This window comes from Eubalaena glacialis, chromosome 8 (genome assembly GCF_028564815.1).
Source record: "Eubalaena glacialis isolate mEubGla1 chromosome 8, mEubGla1.1.hap2.+ XY, whole genome shotgun sequence".
Taxonomy (NCBI): Eukaryota; Metazoa; Chordata; class Mammalia; order Artiodactyla; family Balaenidae; genus Eubalaena; species Eubalaena glacialis.
In genome coordinates this window covers 107,495,701-107,510,691 of record NC_083723.1, presented here as the reverse complement: position 1 = coordinate 107,510,691, position 14,991 = coordinate 107,495,701, and the positions used below count along the sequence as shown (strand labels likewise).

At 48.1% G+C, this 14,991-nt stretch overlaps 1 protein-coding gene across 1 annotated transcript in view; it reads left to right on the top strand.

Annotated features, from left to right (window-relative positions):
• Window positions 1-13,276, top strand: part of PODXL (podocalyxin like) — a 43,756-nt gene extending 30,480 nt beyond the window's left edge. The window contains exons 2-8 of the mRNA XM_061198733.1: window positions 2,971-3,624; window positions 4,579-4,799; window positions 5,107-5,193; window positions 7,118-7,265; window positions 7,475-7,536; window positions 7,807-7,974; window positions 9,072-13,276. Of these exons, the coding sequence (XP_061054716.1) occupies window positions 2,971-3,624; window positions 4,579-4,799; window positions 5,107-5,193; window positions 7,118-7,265; window positions 7,475-7,536; window positions 7,807-7,974; window positions 9,072-9,269 (1,538 nt within the window). The 3' untranslated portion in view covers window positions 9,270-13,276. The remainder of the gene's footprint in view (window positions 1-2,970; window positions 3,625-4,578; window positions 4,800-5,106; window positions 5,194-7,117; window positions 7,266-7,474; window positions 7,537-7,806; window positions 7,975-9,071) is intronic.
• Window positions 13,277-14,991: the final 1,715 nt, after the last annotated feature.

The window sequence follows — 14,991 nt, the reverse complement described above, 5'->3', positions numbered from 1 at the left end:
TGGTCTTCTCAGCATTTTAGCTGCAAGCAATAAGAGATTCCTTTACTGTAGCCTTAGAAAATCTCTGATTTTCCAGTCTCTGCTTTGATAGGAGGATTGAGGAATTAGAATTTGTTATTGTCTCCCTTTAAGCCAGTAGTTTTCACTGGTAGTGATTTTTGTCTCCCTCAGGGGGACATTTGGCAATATCTGGAGACATTTTTGGTTGTCACAACTGGGAGGCATGAATGTGTCTTACTTGGATTTAGTGGATAGAGACCAGGGGTGTTGTTAAACGTCCCATAATGCATAGGACAATCTCCTGTAACAAAGAAGTATCCAGCCCAAAATGTCAGCAGTTTTGGGGTTGAGAAACCCTGTTTTCAGCTCTTTGCCATAGTAAGAAGTAACCACCCCACCCAACCTCCCTTGCTGATATTCCCCTCTGCAATCTCATTTTTTACCAGAAAGATACTCTGACATCATCAGTTTTAAGAAGCACCATTATTTTATGAACTACTAAGAAGGAAAAACCACCATCAAATTGATTTTTAACACACGTCCTTTTTTTTTTTTTTAATTAATTAATTTATTTATTTTTGGCTGTGTTGGGTCTTCGTCTCTGTGCGAGGGCTTTCTCTAGTTGCGGCGAGCGGGGGCCACTCTTCATTGCGGTACGCAGGCCTCTCACTGTCGCGGCCTCTCTTGTTGCGGAGCACAGGCTCCAGACGCGCAGGCTAAGTAGTTGTGGCTCACGGGCCTAGTTGCTCCGCGGCATGTGGGATCTTCCCAGACCAGGGCTCGAACCCGTGTCCCCTGCATTGGCACGCAGATTCTCAACCACTGCGCCACCAGGGAAGCCCCTTCCAGTTACCTTTAACCCCGATAAGGTCCAATAACTAACCCTCGAATTTCTGTTGCCTTCAATCATGCCTGATTCTCATTAGCAAAATGTGTGTGTGTGCGCGTGTGTGTGTGTGTATGTGTGTGTGCGTGCACACACACGTGAAAGATATTGGGACACTGTCTAGCTTATGGAGGAGCTGGGATTGCTGAAGTCCACATTTAGGGCTACCTTTAATATCCGAGTCAGGCTTATGGAACTTGTGTGAAGAGGCGAGTGCTGCTCACCAGTGCCGAGCTCCAGGTGCTGTAGCTTTGGCTGTGGACACTCGCTCTAGCATCACCTCCACGGCTGCTCACTCGTGAGCGTGGTTCCCCTGCTCCGGCCTCAGAGTTCCCCATAGTCTACTGCCTCTTCACTCACTGGCTGGGGTGGAGGTGTCTCATTCATGGTAGCTTGGTGCATGCTTGTGCTCCGGTCACAAGGGAGGCTGGCATTTTCAGCATCTATAATAAGAGGCAAATCCTGCTTCCGTCAGTCTTGCTGTGTGGGGAATTCCCCAAGCATAGAAAGATGTTACAGATTCTGATTGGCTACGAAGAATGGCCAAAGTCCCCTACGCCGATTCCCACCATTCTCTCCCTTCTGCTCGAAACAGAAAACCAGGAATCATCCTGGCTTCTCCTCTTCCCCTCCCTTAGTACATCAGCAAGTAGTTGATTCTACCTCCAAAATATAGTCTTGAATCCATCCTCTTTTTGGCTCTTGTGTCAATGACTTAATACAGCTGACTATTATCCACTTCATCTGGATTACTGTAACAGCCTCTTTTCTTCCCATCTCCATATCCATGTTCCCCAAAGCAGCAAGAGTATGTTTCTTCGTAAATCACCCTATAAAACTTGTTTGCTTTAAAGCCTTCAGTGGCTTCAGTGGCTTTTTTTTTTTCCCGCCACTTAAAATAAAATCCCCTATCCTTATTTTGGTCTAAGGAGGGTGATCTTTTGTCTCGTTTTACATAGGATACAATTTTTAAGAGCGCTTCCTTTTTATTCTCAAAAGGGTATGGTTTAGACAGCACGTTAGTGTCAGTTTACATGTGAGGCCCTGAGTTTTCTGAGCCCTGCTCCTTCCCCCCCTCACTCACTGAACTGCTCTCAGACTTGTCTTCTCTGAGCTCTTGTCCCTCCTTTGGGGACTTGCAGGTTCTTTCCTTCTTCCTGGTACACTTTTCCTCACATTCTTCACACAGCTCTCACCTCGTTGTCCTTCAAGTCTTAGCTAAGTGGTCATCTCTGAGAAGTCCTTCCTTACCTCTCTCTCTAACAGCCCTCTCCCCCTGTTCTCTGTATCATTTCCTTCTTCATTTCCTCCATAGAGTCACCAGAATTTGACATTGAGTTGTCTGTCTATTGTTTAATCTCTGTCTCTCACACTAGAATGTAAGCTCCCTGAGGGTATGGATTACATGTGTCTTACCGTTGTATCCCAGGGCCCGAACCTGTCACTTAATGGTTCCTTCAATCAGTCAATAAAAGGCCTTCCTTCCCCGACCCCTTGACAAGGTTTGAGCTCCCATGCTAGACACAGTCAGGGCACTGTGTACTTTTCTTCCTCAGCGCGTCTCACAGTTGTACTTAAATGGTAATTTGTGTAATTTCACTTTACCAGTTTCTCCTTCTAGATACATGTCCAGGGGAACAGAGGCATGTTCCTCTTGCCGTGCTGAGAACAGGGCACTTCAGTACGCGTGGGTCTGTTGAGTCTTCTGCAAGCTCATGGGTCTGGGAGAAGGAGGTGATGATGGTTCTCTGCTGGGGTAGGGAAGCCTTGAAGGGCGAGTGCCTGGGGCCGGATGGGAGAGCAGAGCATTCAGTGCAGGCTCCCACACGCAGCCGGACTAGCTGCTTAGTCTTTCTCTTGAGCGGAATTTCCCTTGACTTCCTCTGCTTCCCTCTCAGTCTCCCTCTTAGAGGCTTCTTGAACCCCAGAAAAATCTGGGCACATCAAGGACCCAGACCCTTCAGCCAAGACAAATGGCAGGGATGGGAGCAAGGCCTCTGGATCCTGGGGAAGAGTTGGAGAAATGGGGAGAGAAAGACTTCCAGCTAATACCCTAGTTGATTCTGTGTTGTCTTTGTAAACAGAAGTCAAGCCTATTGGTGAAACAGCTGCCGAAGAAAGCAAGCCAGACACAGTTCCACCATCCAGTGCTCAAAACACAGTCAAACAAAGCACAGTCCCACCATCCACTGATAAAAGTGTGACTGCATTGGAGACCAAGGGAAGCACACCCACAACACCTAACACCTCAAGGGCAGTGCCACCCTCAGCCCAGCAAAGCACAACTGCAGCAGCCAGTGGCAAAGATGAGAAACCAGCCACAGGCAACTCTGCTATAACTACTAAAGACTCAAAGGATTCTACAACCACACCAACCACTGTCTCGACAAAGCCTGAAACCACAAGCAGCCAGAGTGGAATTAAAAGCAATTCAGCTAAATCTGGAACCCAGAGTAGCCACGGTGTGACCACAAGCAGTGTGATCACTAAGGAAGGAAATCAGGCAGCCTCTGACCTTCCAAATCTGGGTGACACCTCAGTCATCACGCCTGCCCTTCCTTCCTTGCCCACCCCAGCAAGCACTCACCAGCCTAGCACGGTCCCTGTGACTTCGGTCCCTGTGACTTCGGAGCCCGCAGGGAGCTCCTCCGAGGGACCAAACAAAATTACAGCAGCTACAAGTTCAGGCACAATGGCGGGCCCCACCTTCACGACGCAGGGGACGCTGACCACACTAAGTAAGTAATGCCTTTCTTTTTTCAAGCAAAAAGAAACTTTCAAATGCTTATGTTCTGTACAGTCGCTGGAGATTCATGCATATTCATATTCATGAATATGCGCCACCTTCACTCAGCCGGTCTCCCGTTGCGGTGATGAGCAGTGGCCGTGATGAGCAGTGGCCGGCAGAGCTGTGCGTTCTGATGAGAGCTCAGGGTTCTGACCTGCCTAGTGGAGCATTTACTTTTTTTTTTCTTAAGTGCTGGTCTTAATCCAGTAAATTAATTTCAAAACTCTCTGATGGATCGTGAGCCTCAAGATCATGACCCAGGTCAGATCTATTGAATCAGAATTTCTAGGCGTGAACCTGAGCATCTGCGTTTTGAGGGAACCTCCACCCCCCACCCCCGCAGGTAATTTGGGTGTGTGGTGAAGTAACTAGATAGCCACACCACAAGAGCGCGGTCACCTCCAGCGTAAGAGCCGGGGCTCTGAGTTGGATAAACCTGGATGCCAGTCCCTGCTCTGCCACTTGTTAGCGTGTGACGTTGGGCAATTCATCGAGTTCCTCTGAGACTCAGTTTCCTTGTTTATAGAATAGGGATAATTACAGTACCTTCCTCATAGAGTTGTTGTGAGGATTGAAAAAGAAAGTACCTTTGAAGCACTTAGGAGCCTCACAGAAGTAAGTACTCAGTTAACGTTAGCTTTGCCGCTGGCATTGTCACTGCTGTTGATACGTCTTCTGTCGGGTTCCTACACTGGCTCATCCAATCTGCTCATCCTGTAATAGGTTACGGGAATTGACTTCATCTGCCTGCCTCTTCCTCCTCATAGCCTGCCTCCTCCTGCTTGTGGTCTAGGTGGGGGGATAAGACCAAAGAACCTCAGAAAACTAGGAACAAGAAAGCCTATCTTTTTGTGTTAAAGGTACCACTCACCTTTTCTCATAAACTTTGTTTTCCCAATTATAGCACCGTGGGTTACCTCACAAGGAACTCAACACACCTCCAGCAAGACGCCAGCTGTCACTGGCACCTCTGGGGCTCTGCAGCCTACAGGCTTTTCATCGGGACCTGGGACCACATCTCCTGCCAGGGGACCCACAAGCTCCAACACTCATTTGGAGTCAACTGCCCCCCAAGGCTCCAGTATCCCTTCTCCCACCTCAGTAATTTCAGCAGGCGTGGGACAGGTGAGAGAGCCCAGAGTCGGAGAGAAGGGACTCCAGGAAGAGCATTTCTACTCTTCCCTTCCCAGGGCGCCTGGGGGGTACTGTGAGGAGCCATCATCATTCACTCACCCTCTCTGGCTTTGCTGGACTCTGGCTTAGATGGCAGGATAGCCAGTAACACACCTGGCTCTCAAACTCCAGCCGGCCACACTCCCAGCTTGCCCCCAACTCCTTATTTGGTGTCACCCACCCAAGGGAGGGAGGGAGAAGGCAAAGACAAGACCTCGTCAGGCTCAGCCTGACCCTTAATCCCAGTGGCTTCTTCCAGATACAGTGCGATTCTCCCGAAAAGCTGAATGAGAAGATGCTCGTCCTGAACATCTCGAAAACTGATGTCTCGAAAACCAACATCTGTGTGAGTACCTTGCTCATCTGAGCCCCACTCTGATCTACGTCCCCAAAATGCGGTTTAGCAGCAGGGTCACGGAAGGTGGAAGGGAATGAAGTGTTCCTTCTAGAAAGGAGCAGAGAGATGTTTTCATTTTCCTGCTCTTGTTTTCTCCTAGTAGGACAGGACGTGGTCCCTTCCCATCTTATGGAGGGTCAGAGCCAGGTTCAGACTTCTCTGAGGGAAGCCCCACCCTCAGGGCTGCTGCAGGGCCAGATATCTGGGCTTTCACTTCTGAGAGTCTGGAGACCCCAATCCTGGTTCCTGTTTGCTTCTAGTTCAGGATGTGACTTTGTTAAGTCGATCTCTTTGGGCTTCAGAGGCCTCAGTGGAAAATGAGAGGCTTAGTCTGCCTAACTCTCCCTCTTCTAATAGTCTGTGGTTTTATATTTCCTGGTCCATGTGTTATCTGATGGCCACCCTCTAACCTAGGGGAGCTGTTGCCGACAGTTGTCCTTCCCCTCAGGGGGGGTTGTTTGTGTATTGTTTGCGGGAGATGGTGTCAGCACGTGTGTGAGTAAGTTTGCATGTGTAGCAGTGTGTCCACTGCCTTCAGACTGCCAGTCTCCCTAGGATTAAGGGCTTTAGTCTGGGGATGTCTGCCGCAGAGCTTACTCAGTCAGTAGCTGAGGCCTGAGTGAGTGCTGGTGATGGATGGCTCACTGCTGCCCTCTCCTGGTCAGTGGCTATTTTGGCAAACACCCCTGGGAACTAGAATAGGATGGAAAACTTGGGTTTACAGTACTTTTATACCACCTATTTTCTGCAGTTGTTTCCTTTTGGGTGTCCATTTTGCTGGAATTTTCCAAGTGAACTATAGAAAAGCTGGAGTTTTAAAAGGGAGCAGTGTTCCCCTAGGGTTGGGCTTATTGGACAAGGCAAGAATCACACTGATGCTCGCTCAGCCTTTCCTCCGGCTCTCTTTTTGGCTGAAACTTGGCAGGGGCGTGTTTGGTGGTAAGAAGCGTTCTTTTCCTTTGCTGTGAATGGAAAGAGGAAGGCCCTGGATCTTTACCTGGTAGCAGGTTGGGGAATTAGTAAGCCTAAGGAAATTCCAGGTAGAAACCCAAGGGATGGTTTGTGGGACAAGCCATATGGAGTCCTTTTCTTCATCTCGGTACCCTTATTCCAAACTCTGGTCAGAGACACATCAGTTTGGGGTGTCTCTGGATGATGTGGCAGGGCTGGGTAAAAGCTGCCCACACTTTGCTTCCTCACCCTCAGCCCTAAAGCCAGCCAGCCACACTCTTTCTGCTGAGAAATACAGAAGACTCCCGTCTAAGACGTCCTCGTGCATCTTTAAGATACTCCCAATTTCCCCCGTGCAGTGATGGCCTCGCCTTTCTCCTGTCAGCCTGTTTATGGTTTCAGGGTCTTAGTCTAGGGAACGGGCACATGTGTTTCGACTTTGGGATGGATAACCTTGAGCTGAGAGCCGGGGCTTCCCCTCCTGAGGTCTTTGAACTCAGCATCAAGGGCTGGTAAATGGTAGGTTCAGAGAGGACTGGCATCTTCCCCACTGGCAGTGCCTCCTCAGGTCCTTCTGGGGAGAGAGATGACGAGGGGCAGGAGGTCGTGATCCTTAAGGAGCTCTGAGGGAGAAAGCGGCACTAGGGCGAACGGTATTGTTCAACCACGATGAGATAAACAGGATAAGGAGACTAGGGGGAGAGCTCCACGTGAGGCAGAGAAGGCAGGGGCTGGCCCAGGAGGACAGCACATAACTCACCACTCCTGGCAGGCCTGGGAATGGCACCAGCTGTGGCGGGAGAAGGGAGTAAGTTCACAGCCGGCAACAGCGTTCTCCTGACCTTAGCTTCCGAGGGTGGCCCCACAAGCCTAGGCTGCTGTCATGATCCCTGAGGAATTACCTGTGCTCTCTCCACAACAGAATGCGACCGCTTCGAATGACAAACTGGTCACACTTTTGTGCCGAGCAGCAAAAGCCTCCTTCAACCCAGCTCAAGATCAGTGCCATATACAGCTGGCACCTGTTCCAGAAATCCAGGCAGTGGCAATCAAACAAATCACTATCTGCAGTGAGTTGAGGGCCGGGGGGGCGTTGAGGCCTGTGTGGGGTGGGAATGGGGCAGGAGGTGCAGGAGCACAAGGATGGGTTAGTTGTCAACCCCTGGCCACCCGAGAGAGACACACTCAGGAGACTGAGATTCAGCATGTCCTCCTTTGTCCCTTACCACGTCACTCTGAGCTAGACCACTGAAGCGGCATCTCTCCCTCTCCCCCCCAGCAAACCTCTTTCCCACGGACGTTTATGAATTGCTGAAAGACAAATGGGATGACCTAAAAGAGGTAAGTGGATGCCCCCTATGTGCTGGGACAGACTGGGTCAGGAGCCTGTCCCTTGGAAGTCCACGGTTCCCCGGGTCCACTGTCTCTCATTGTCGAGGAACCTCTGATTTGCAAGCATCTAGAAGATAGGAGGATAAGAGGGGACAGCAGGGCGGTAGACTGGGTTCCCCCCCAAACCCGAAGTGGAAGAGCTCATAAGTGAATGGGAGTTCTGAGAGAGGGTGACCCGGAACCTGTTTTCTGCTACGTAACTTTCTCCTTCCTGGCCAGGTGGGAGTCAATGACATGCAGTTTGAGGGTCAAGGACCACCAGAAGAGACCGAGGACCGGTTCAGCATGCCCCTCATCATCACTATTGTCTGCATGGCATCCTTCTTGCTCCTGGTCGCGGCCCTTTATGGCTGCTGCCACCAGCGCCTCTCCCAGAGGAAGGACCAGGTGAGGACTTCATTCCACTAGCCGGGAAGCAGTCCAGTTCACTGGATGACTCTCACCCCGTTATTCCCATATTGGAGAAAAGCGAGGGGGCCATGGGCCCTTTCTGATAGGCAGAGGTCATCCCTTATAGGAAATGGAAACTTGCCTGGAAAATTAAAGAGGCAGCGTGGTGGAAGGGAAGAGCATGGGCTTTGGAGTCAGGAAGACTTGGGTTAAGCCCTAGCTCTGCCTCCCATTATCTGGGTGACCTTGAGCAAGTCATAATCTCTGAGCTTCGGGTTTCTCATCTGCATAGTGGGCATAATATCCACGTTGCAGAGTTGCTCTGAGGATCCATTGCTATAAATGGGCTGAGGCATACCTGTCTAACCAGAAGTTCTTTCATTTACCTTACTAGAATTCCCTCATGACAGTTCCACCCTGAGCCATGGTTCTCAACCCCGGCTGCACGCTGTGGAGAGCTTTAGGAAAAAAAAACCCCCATGCTTAGCTTCCTCACATACCAATTGAAACAGAATTTCTGGATCAGTGTATTTGTTAAAAGCTTCCTGGGGGACTGTCCTGTGCCACCTAGGTTGTATCTTAGGTAAAAATGGAGAGAAAGTACTATCTCTAGATAGTTCCCATCTGTAGCAGAGACAGCTGGAAGTTGTGCTGTACCCATCTTGCTCAGGCTTAGAGGAGAGGTCCTCAGTCACTCGGCCAGATGAAAGTGATTTTCTTACAGTTCGTTCCAGTTCAATGCAGCAGGGTGAGGAGGGTCCTGGAGAGGAAGGTTTGGTGGGGAAGGAATGGAGGAAAGAGGAGATTGGAAGACTCTGGAGGACAAAGTCCATCTCCACTGATGTCACGGATTTGCCACCAGGGCAAAGGTGAAGCGAGCTGGGCATTTTAGGATGGATGTGGGGCAAGTTCTTATCTCAGACTAGCCCCGAGGCAGGCCAGTAGTCAGGAAGGCCTCCAGGACCACCTATTGTTCACCTTAGCCAAATCAGGGTTCCTGGATTATAGGGGTACAGGTGTAATATTAAGGCTAGAGCAAGGCTAACAGCCCTCAAATATTACCCCTTTTTCTTGGGTCATCTCCCTCACTCTAGCAACGACTAACAGAGGAGCTACAGACGGTGGAGAATGGTTACCACGACAATCCAACCCTGGAAGTGATGGAGACCTCATCAGAGATGCAGGAGAAAAAGGTGGTCAACCTGAATGGGGAGCTGGGGGACAGCTGGATCGTCCCTCTGGACAACCTGACCAAGGATGACCTAGATGAGGAGGAAGACACACACCTCTAATCAGGTCTGCTGGCGGCCTCCGACGGTGCACAGAGCTCCAGCCCAACCACCTCAAGTGCCATTTGGACAGGGGAGGAAAATCCTTCCCCTTCGAGGGAAAGACTGGGGAGGGAGAGCAGACTCGGAGGGTTCCCTCCTCCCAATCCCCACAGGCCTTAATTTTTCCCTTTTCAAGCTGAACAAATCACATTCTGTGTAGAATCCTCTTGTAAAATAACCCACTAGTGCCTGAGCTCAGTGCTGCTGGGAGATCAGGAAAGAGCCATATAAGGGACTTTAGAGACCATCTAACAGAATCCCTTCATTTCACAGATGAGATGACTGAGGCCTAAAGAGGGTAAAGTCAAGGTCACACAGCCACTGGGTGACAGAGTCAGGATGAAAACAGAGATCCTTCATTCAGTGCAGTGCCCACTGCCACCATGCCACGCTGCTGTGATCACCTGTGCCCTCCCTCCAGAGCTGCCCTGGGCAGGGGGGACGAAGCTGCCAGTCGGTGGATGGGATGGAGGGGAAAGCAGGGCCAGACCCTGTCGCAGTGGGATCTGATTACTTGAAAGGATAGGTCCCGTTTTCTATCTCCTACGCCAGCCTTGTCTGCCAGTGTTCCTGTCCTCTTTGTTCTCCCCCCTCCCTTCACTCAGTTTTCACTCCCACTCTGTCCCAGGGCCCCTGGGACTAACACAGGTCATTCATGATCTTGAACCCCTTGTTCTGGAGTCTAGTTTCCTGGCATTTGCTTATGAGATTGGGACTGATACAGCACGCAAGGCTCCCAGTGTGAACAGGTCTGCACATGGGTCCATCTACAGGTGAAGAGAGAAAGGGAAGCCTTTCCTCCCAGGATGGGCCCCGGCCCACCTCCAAGACACTCCTTGAAGAGGATCCCCGAGTGCTGCTTTGGTCTCCCATTCCCACCAGGGACTAAGGTCTGCAGCAGCTATTGAAGGCAAGGTGTTCCTATTTCGTTGTCACTGCTCAGCCGATGCGATGGGGTGAAGACCCCAGCTCGGTCATCCCCGAGATCCAGTGTGAAAGAGCAGCTTTAGGACAGAGCTTCCTGGTGCCCAGTCAGCAAAGAGGTGTCTGAATAGACAATCGATTGAAACAGCAGGAAGGATAGGCTTCACTTTCCATATCATAGGAAATTCAGGGGCTTTGCAAGTTGCTGAGAGTTTTGTCTTCTGTGTTTTTTAATCCAGAACTCTGCTGCCAAAGGCCAAAGCTCACATCGTTGAGACATTTTCGGTTAGATTCCATTCTTCTGTGCACAGGGCAAGAAAGGCCTAGATGCATGGTGCACTGCAAGGTGCATAAGGGGCAGCCCGGGGTCCTGGCCTTCTATTCCCAGTGACCTCTCACTGTCGGGGCACGGAGCTAGCACTTGCTGTGTCCCCTCCTCTGTATTCCTAGTGGGGCTGGCTGCCCAGCGCTCCTGTAGGTTCTGGTGGCATCTCAGGGAAACAAAATGCCGACTGTTGCCCAGTGGAGGGGTTTTGAGGGAGCTCAGCAGGTAGCTGCTACGTAGACGGCAACTGAGGACTGGGCATAGCGAGGTTTCATCTGATTTTCTGAGAAGAAGGAATCCTGTGTGGAATTTTGAACTCTGCCCATGTTCTCTATTGTTCCTGGGCATAAATTCTCTGGAACCTACTAGGAAGATGCTTAGGAGAATGAAAATGGTCACTTCAGGGCAAAAAGCCAGACCCCTAGAACCTAGGGGCAGTCTAAGCTGCAACAGTTCTGATAAAATAGGCTATCTGGTTTGGGATAGGTTATTTTTTTAAAGGAGAGGATCTCAAGAGGAAGATCTATGTCCTTCCTTTGCTGCCTAATTCCCTCTTCATAGCCTTTAGCCATTTGATACCTAGGAGAAAAGGAAGGCCAGAGGTTCAAGTAGGACCCGTGAGTTTCCCAAAAGCTAGAAAGATGCTAAGCTAACAAGGATCCTAAAGTATTTGCCCTGATTCTCTACTATTTGGAGGTTGGCAGGATGGAGGATACCAGTTTGAGAGAAAATAGAAGAAATACTGTTTCACTGGGAAAAGATCTGTTTGCTTCTTTCCTACCCAGCATTTGGTTCTTTCTACCCATTCTATCGTGGCCACTGTGGGAGAGGCCAGACTAGATTACTCCTTTGCTGATTCTGGGTCACATTCCAGCAGCTAGGTTTAGACAGAGAGAGCAAATATGTCTCTGCAAACCAATCAAAAGCCACAACCCCCAGGCCTCTTGGGGAGAGAGATGGTGACTGGCAAGGACCAGAGAGTAAAAATTATGCTTGGTCAAGAGGAATTAATGTGGCTCTGTCCAGAGAGAACCTTGAAAAGCTTTGGGCTGGTTCAAAGGTTCCTTCTTTAGATGCATCCAAATTGTATTGCTCCAGCCTTTTAGGGCAACTTGCTTCGGCTTGCTCTTGACACTAGACACCTATATCAAAGACCGTTATCACCATGTATCTGTAAAGGTCATCTTCTTCCCACATCTTTACTGGGTTCTGATGCTATCTGGTAATTCAGATTCTGGGGCTGAGAAGAAGAGAAGAGGAGAGAACCAGGAACTCAGCATGACTTGAAACAAGTTATGCCAGAGAGAGATTATAAACTCTATCTATCTCAGTGGCACACTGGTTTCCCTAAACTTCATAAAGACCAGAAGCTATGAATCTGATGACTGGACAAAATCCAGTGGGAAGCACACTGTTATGTGAGTGGGGAGAGACGCAGCAATGCTTATGAATGGGGTACAGAATATTCTTTGCATCGTAGGACAAAATACAGGTTTAATCTAGTCTAGACACAAGATTCTTCTTTCTCCTCTTGATAAGGAAAGCTAGCAGAAAGTTTATTTAAACCACTTCTTGAGCTTTATCTTTTAGACAATATACTGGAGAAACTTTGGAAAACAAGTTCAAGCTGATACACATATACGTATTTTTTGATAATGTAAATACAACAGCCAAATGTTAATCCACCCGGCACTGCTCTGAGTGAATATACTTTGAAAAAACATTTGTTAGCTAAGAGAGGCGGCTTTTTTTTTTTTCTCTAAACAGGAATGTAAATGTCTATTTTACTGGAAATAAATTTTTGTTTTTCTTTGGTGAAAAATGAAATATAAGGCTGATGACAAAGTGTCTGTCTTGCAGATTGGGCATTTTTATTTTTAAATATGATCCTCATCCCCTCTCCATAAAGTCCCAGCATGTTACAGTAAGGGTTGGAGTCAATACGCACTGGTTGGAAAGTGACTCTCTTGTCATAGGGAGAGGGTTTTAGAACCCAGTCCAATCTTCTTTTTTAAAAAAAAAAAACAGAAAAAGAGCCTGAAGCCCAGAAAAATAAAGTGACTTGGCCAAAATCACGGTTTAGTGACAGTAACAGGCTTAAAGCCTGGGTTGGAAGACCGTCCAGTGCTGTGTGCCTCAGGAAGAATCAACAAATTAAGGACTGCTAATTAAGGGCAGGCACCAGAATGACACAAAGGACAGAATTCCCTTCTGGAATCTGCAGCAAGGCTAGGGAGAGCATGAAGACAAAAATAGGAACCTTACTGGTCTTCTGTACTTCTGAGTTATTTAGGTCTAAGACTTAAATGAACAATTCTTTCTTTTCTGCTAAGAAATAAGTTTTGAATGAGCTTTTACATATAGATCTTCTAAGTAGGACTAAGGATCAAAGGGAACAAGACAGGGGAAGGCAGGGGGGCAAAAGTAAAGCAATGTCTTTCATCACTGTCATTAGCTGATTCACTCAGGTTTGGTGAAAACCCAACACTGAGTGAAAGGAGGGGATTACTATTTGCTCTGGGTCTTTTTTAAAATTAGTGAACGTTAAACAGTTTGCCCAGGAGACTGGGGGAGCATGTGTCTTAGTGGACAGGGGTCTAAAGTACACTGGAATTTACTGAGAAACTTGTTTGTAAAGACTGTACTTAATTATTGCCGTTTTCTTACAAAAATATATTTTGGAAAATTGTATACTGTCAATTAAAGTGCTTTTGTCTAAGCTGGTTCAAGTCCTAGTATTTTGCTCTGATTGGCTTCCATTCTTCACTTGTGCACGAGGCTCATCATTGAAGCCCCTGAGGACATAGTGCAGCAACCTCTGCTCTTAGTTATGCCTCTTAACTATGCAGGTCCGGACCCAAAAAGAGAAGGACGGAAGCTGAAAGGAAAAAGGGGATCCACAAGTTCTCCAGATTCTCTCAGGCTGCTCTAGTGATCGTAACTGAAAGGGCCTCATTTTCCCTCACAACAGTTTTACCAATGCTTTACCCTCTTCCTTCCCTCTACTTTTGCCTCAGATAAAATTGTGACTCACCCACCACCAAAGATCCCAAGGGGGCTGCTGAACCCTGGTCAGGTATGAAAACACTGGTGTAGAGACAAGGCAAATAAAAATACAAAAAATAAACAAACGATTCCGTTCTGGCCCTGTTATGCCAATAAAAGGATCTGTTTACTTGTCAGAAGAAGCCTCTGCCTGTCCCTTACCTGCAGACATAGTGAAGATGAAGGAGGTTCAGGAAAGGAATCGCTCAAAGACGATTCTGATTCTCTTCATCTCCTGGGGTGGTATTATCTATTTACATGTTTCTGCACTGCAAGAAGAAAACTTTATCATTCCCGACCTGCAGAAGGGAAACTGTCAGGTGAATCTGGTCCATTCATAGTTGGTATACAACAGTCTCTTCTTGCCTGGCATCTTACAGTTCACAAAACATTTTTACACATCTTATTTAGGAATTGTCACCACTCTACCAATAGGGAAATTGGGTACAGAGATTAAGGATTCTCTTTGAGATCACACAGCTACTTAAATGGTACTGCTAGGCCTTGAATCTACATCTTTTCCCTCTTGAGTCCTACGTTCTTTTCGCAACACCACATTAATGCTCGAGTTCCAATAACAACAAAGTACGTTTCTAGAATGCAACTACTGTTACAATATGATTTTCCTTTTATACAGCAGTTCTGAAAGCAGTTAACATCCTTAAGGGTGGGCCAGAGGTATTTTGAGGTTAACTTCAAGAGTGTGCCAAGGATGCAGAAAGGAGTACAAGTACCAGGAACTCAGGCAGGCCTCTGGCCATGCTCGAGGCACACTGTTCTGAGAATGACTCATAGTTTATCATGGTCACAAAGACCTAAGACTCCATTCTTTTCCTGAATAGGTCATTCCCCCTGCTCCCTGCCTTGCCAAGAGGCACTCTCAGTTGTCATTTTTAATTTGTTATGCCTCTGTCACTCATAACCCCCCATTTTACAAGCTCCCTCCCAAACCACACATTTATTTTGAACCCCAAGGGAAAAAGGTAAAGAACAGGACTGGCTACTATAATTAACAGGAATGATACTGAGATGGCTAGTTATTTTTCAATGACCTTGGCATTTTATAGATTAAAAAGTCACTGGGATCCTAGCAAACAGGATCTGCTGCCAACACTTGCTTAAAATTGAGAGAAAGGCAAAGGGGTTGAGACTGTGCCCAATGCTACACAGAAGTCACTGGTGGATCTGGAAATAAGCCTAGGATTCCTGACTCCTGCCCTGGGTTACCCATCCTTACAGCCCAAGTTCAGAGGGCAGGTATACAACATGTGCTACAGACATTACCAAGTGTCCTAATCTCCCCTTTTAGGTTTTGCCAAACATCAAACTTACTAGCACAGCGGTGGCCAGACCACTTCTACTATAGCTTTTCTCTCTTTCTTCCTTGTA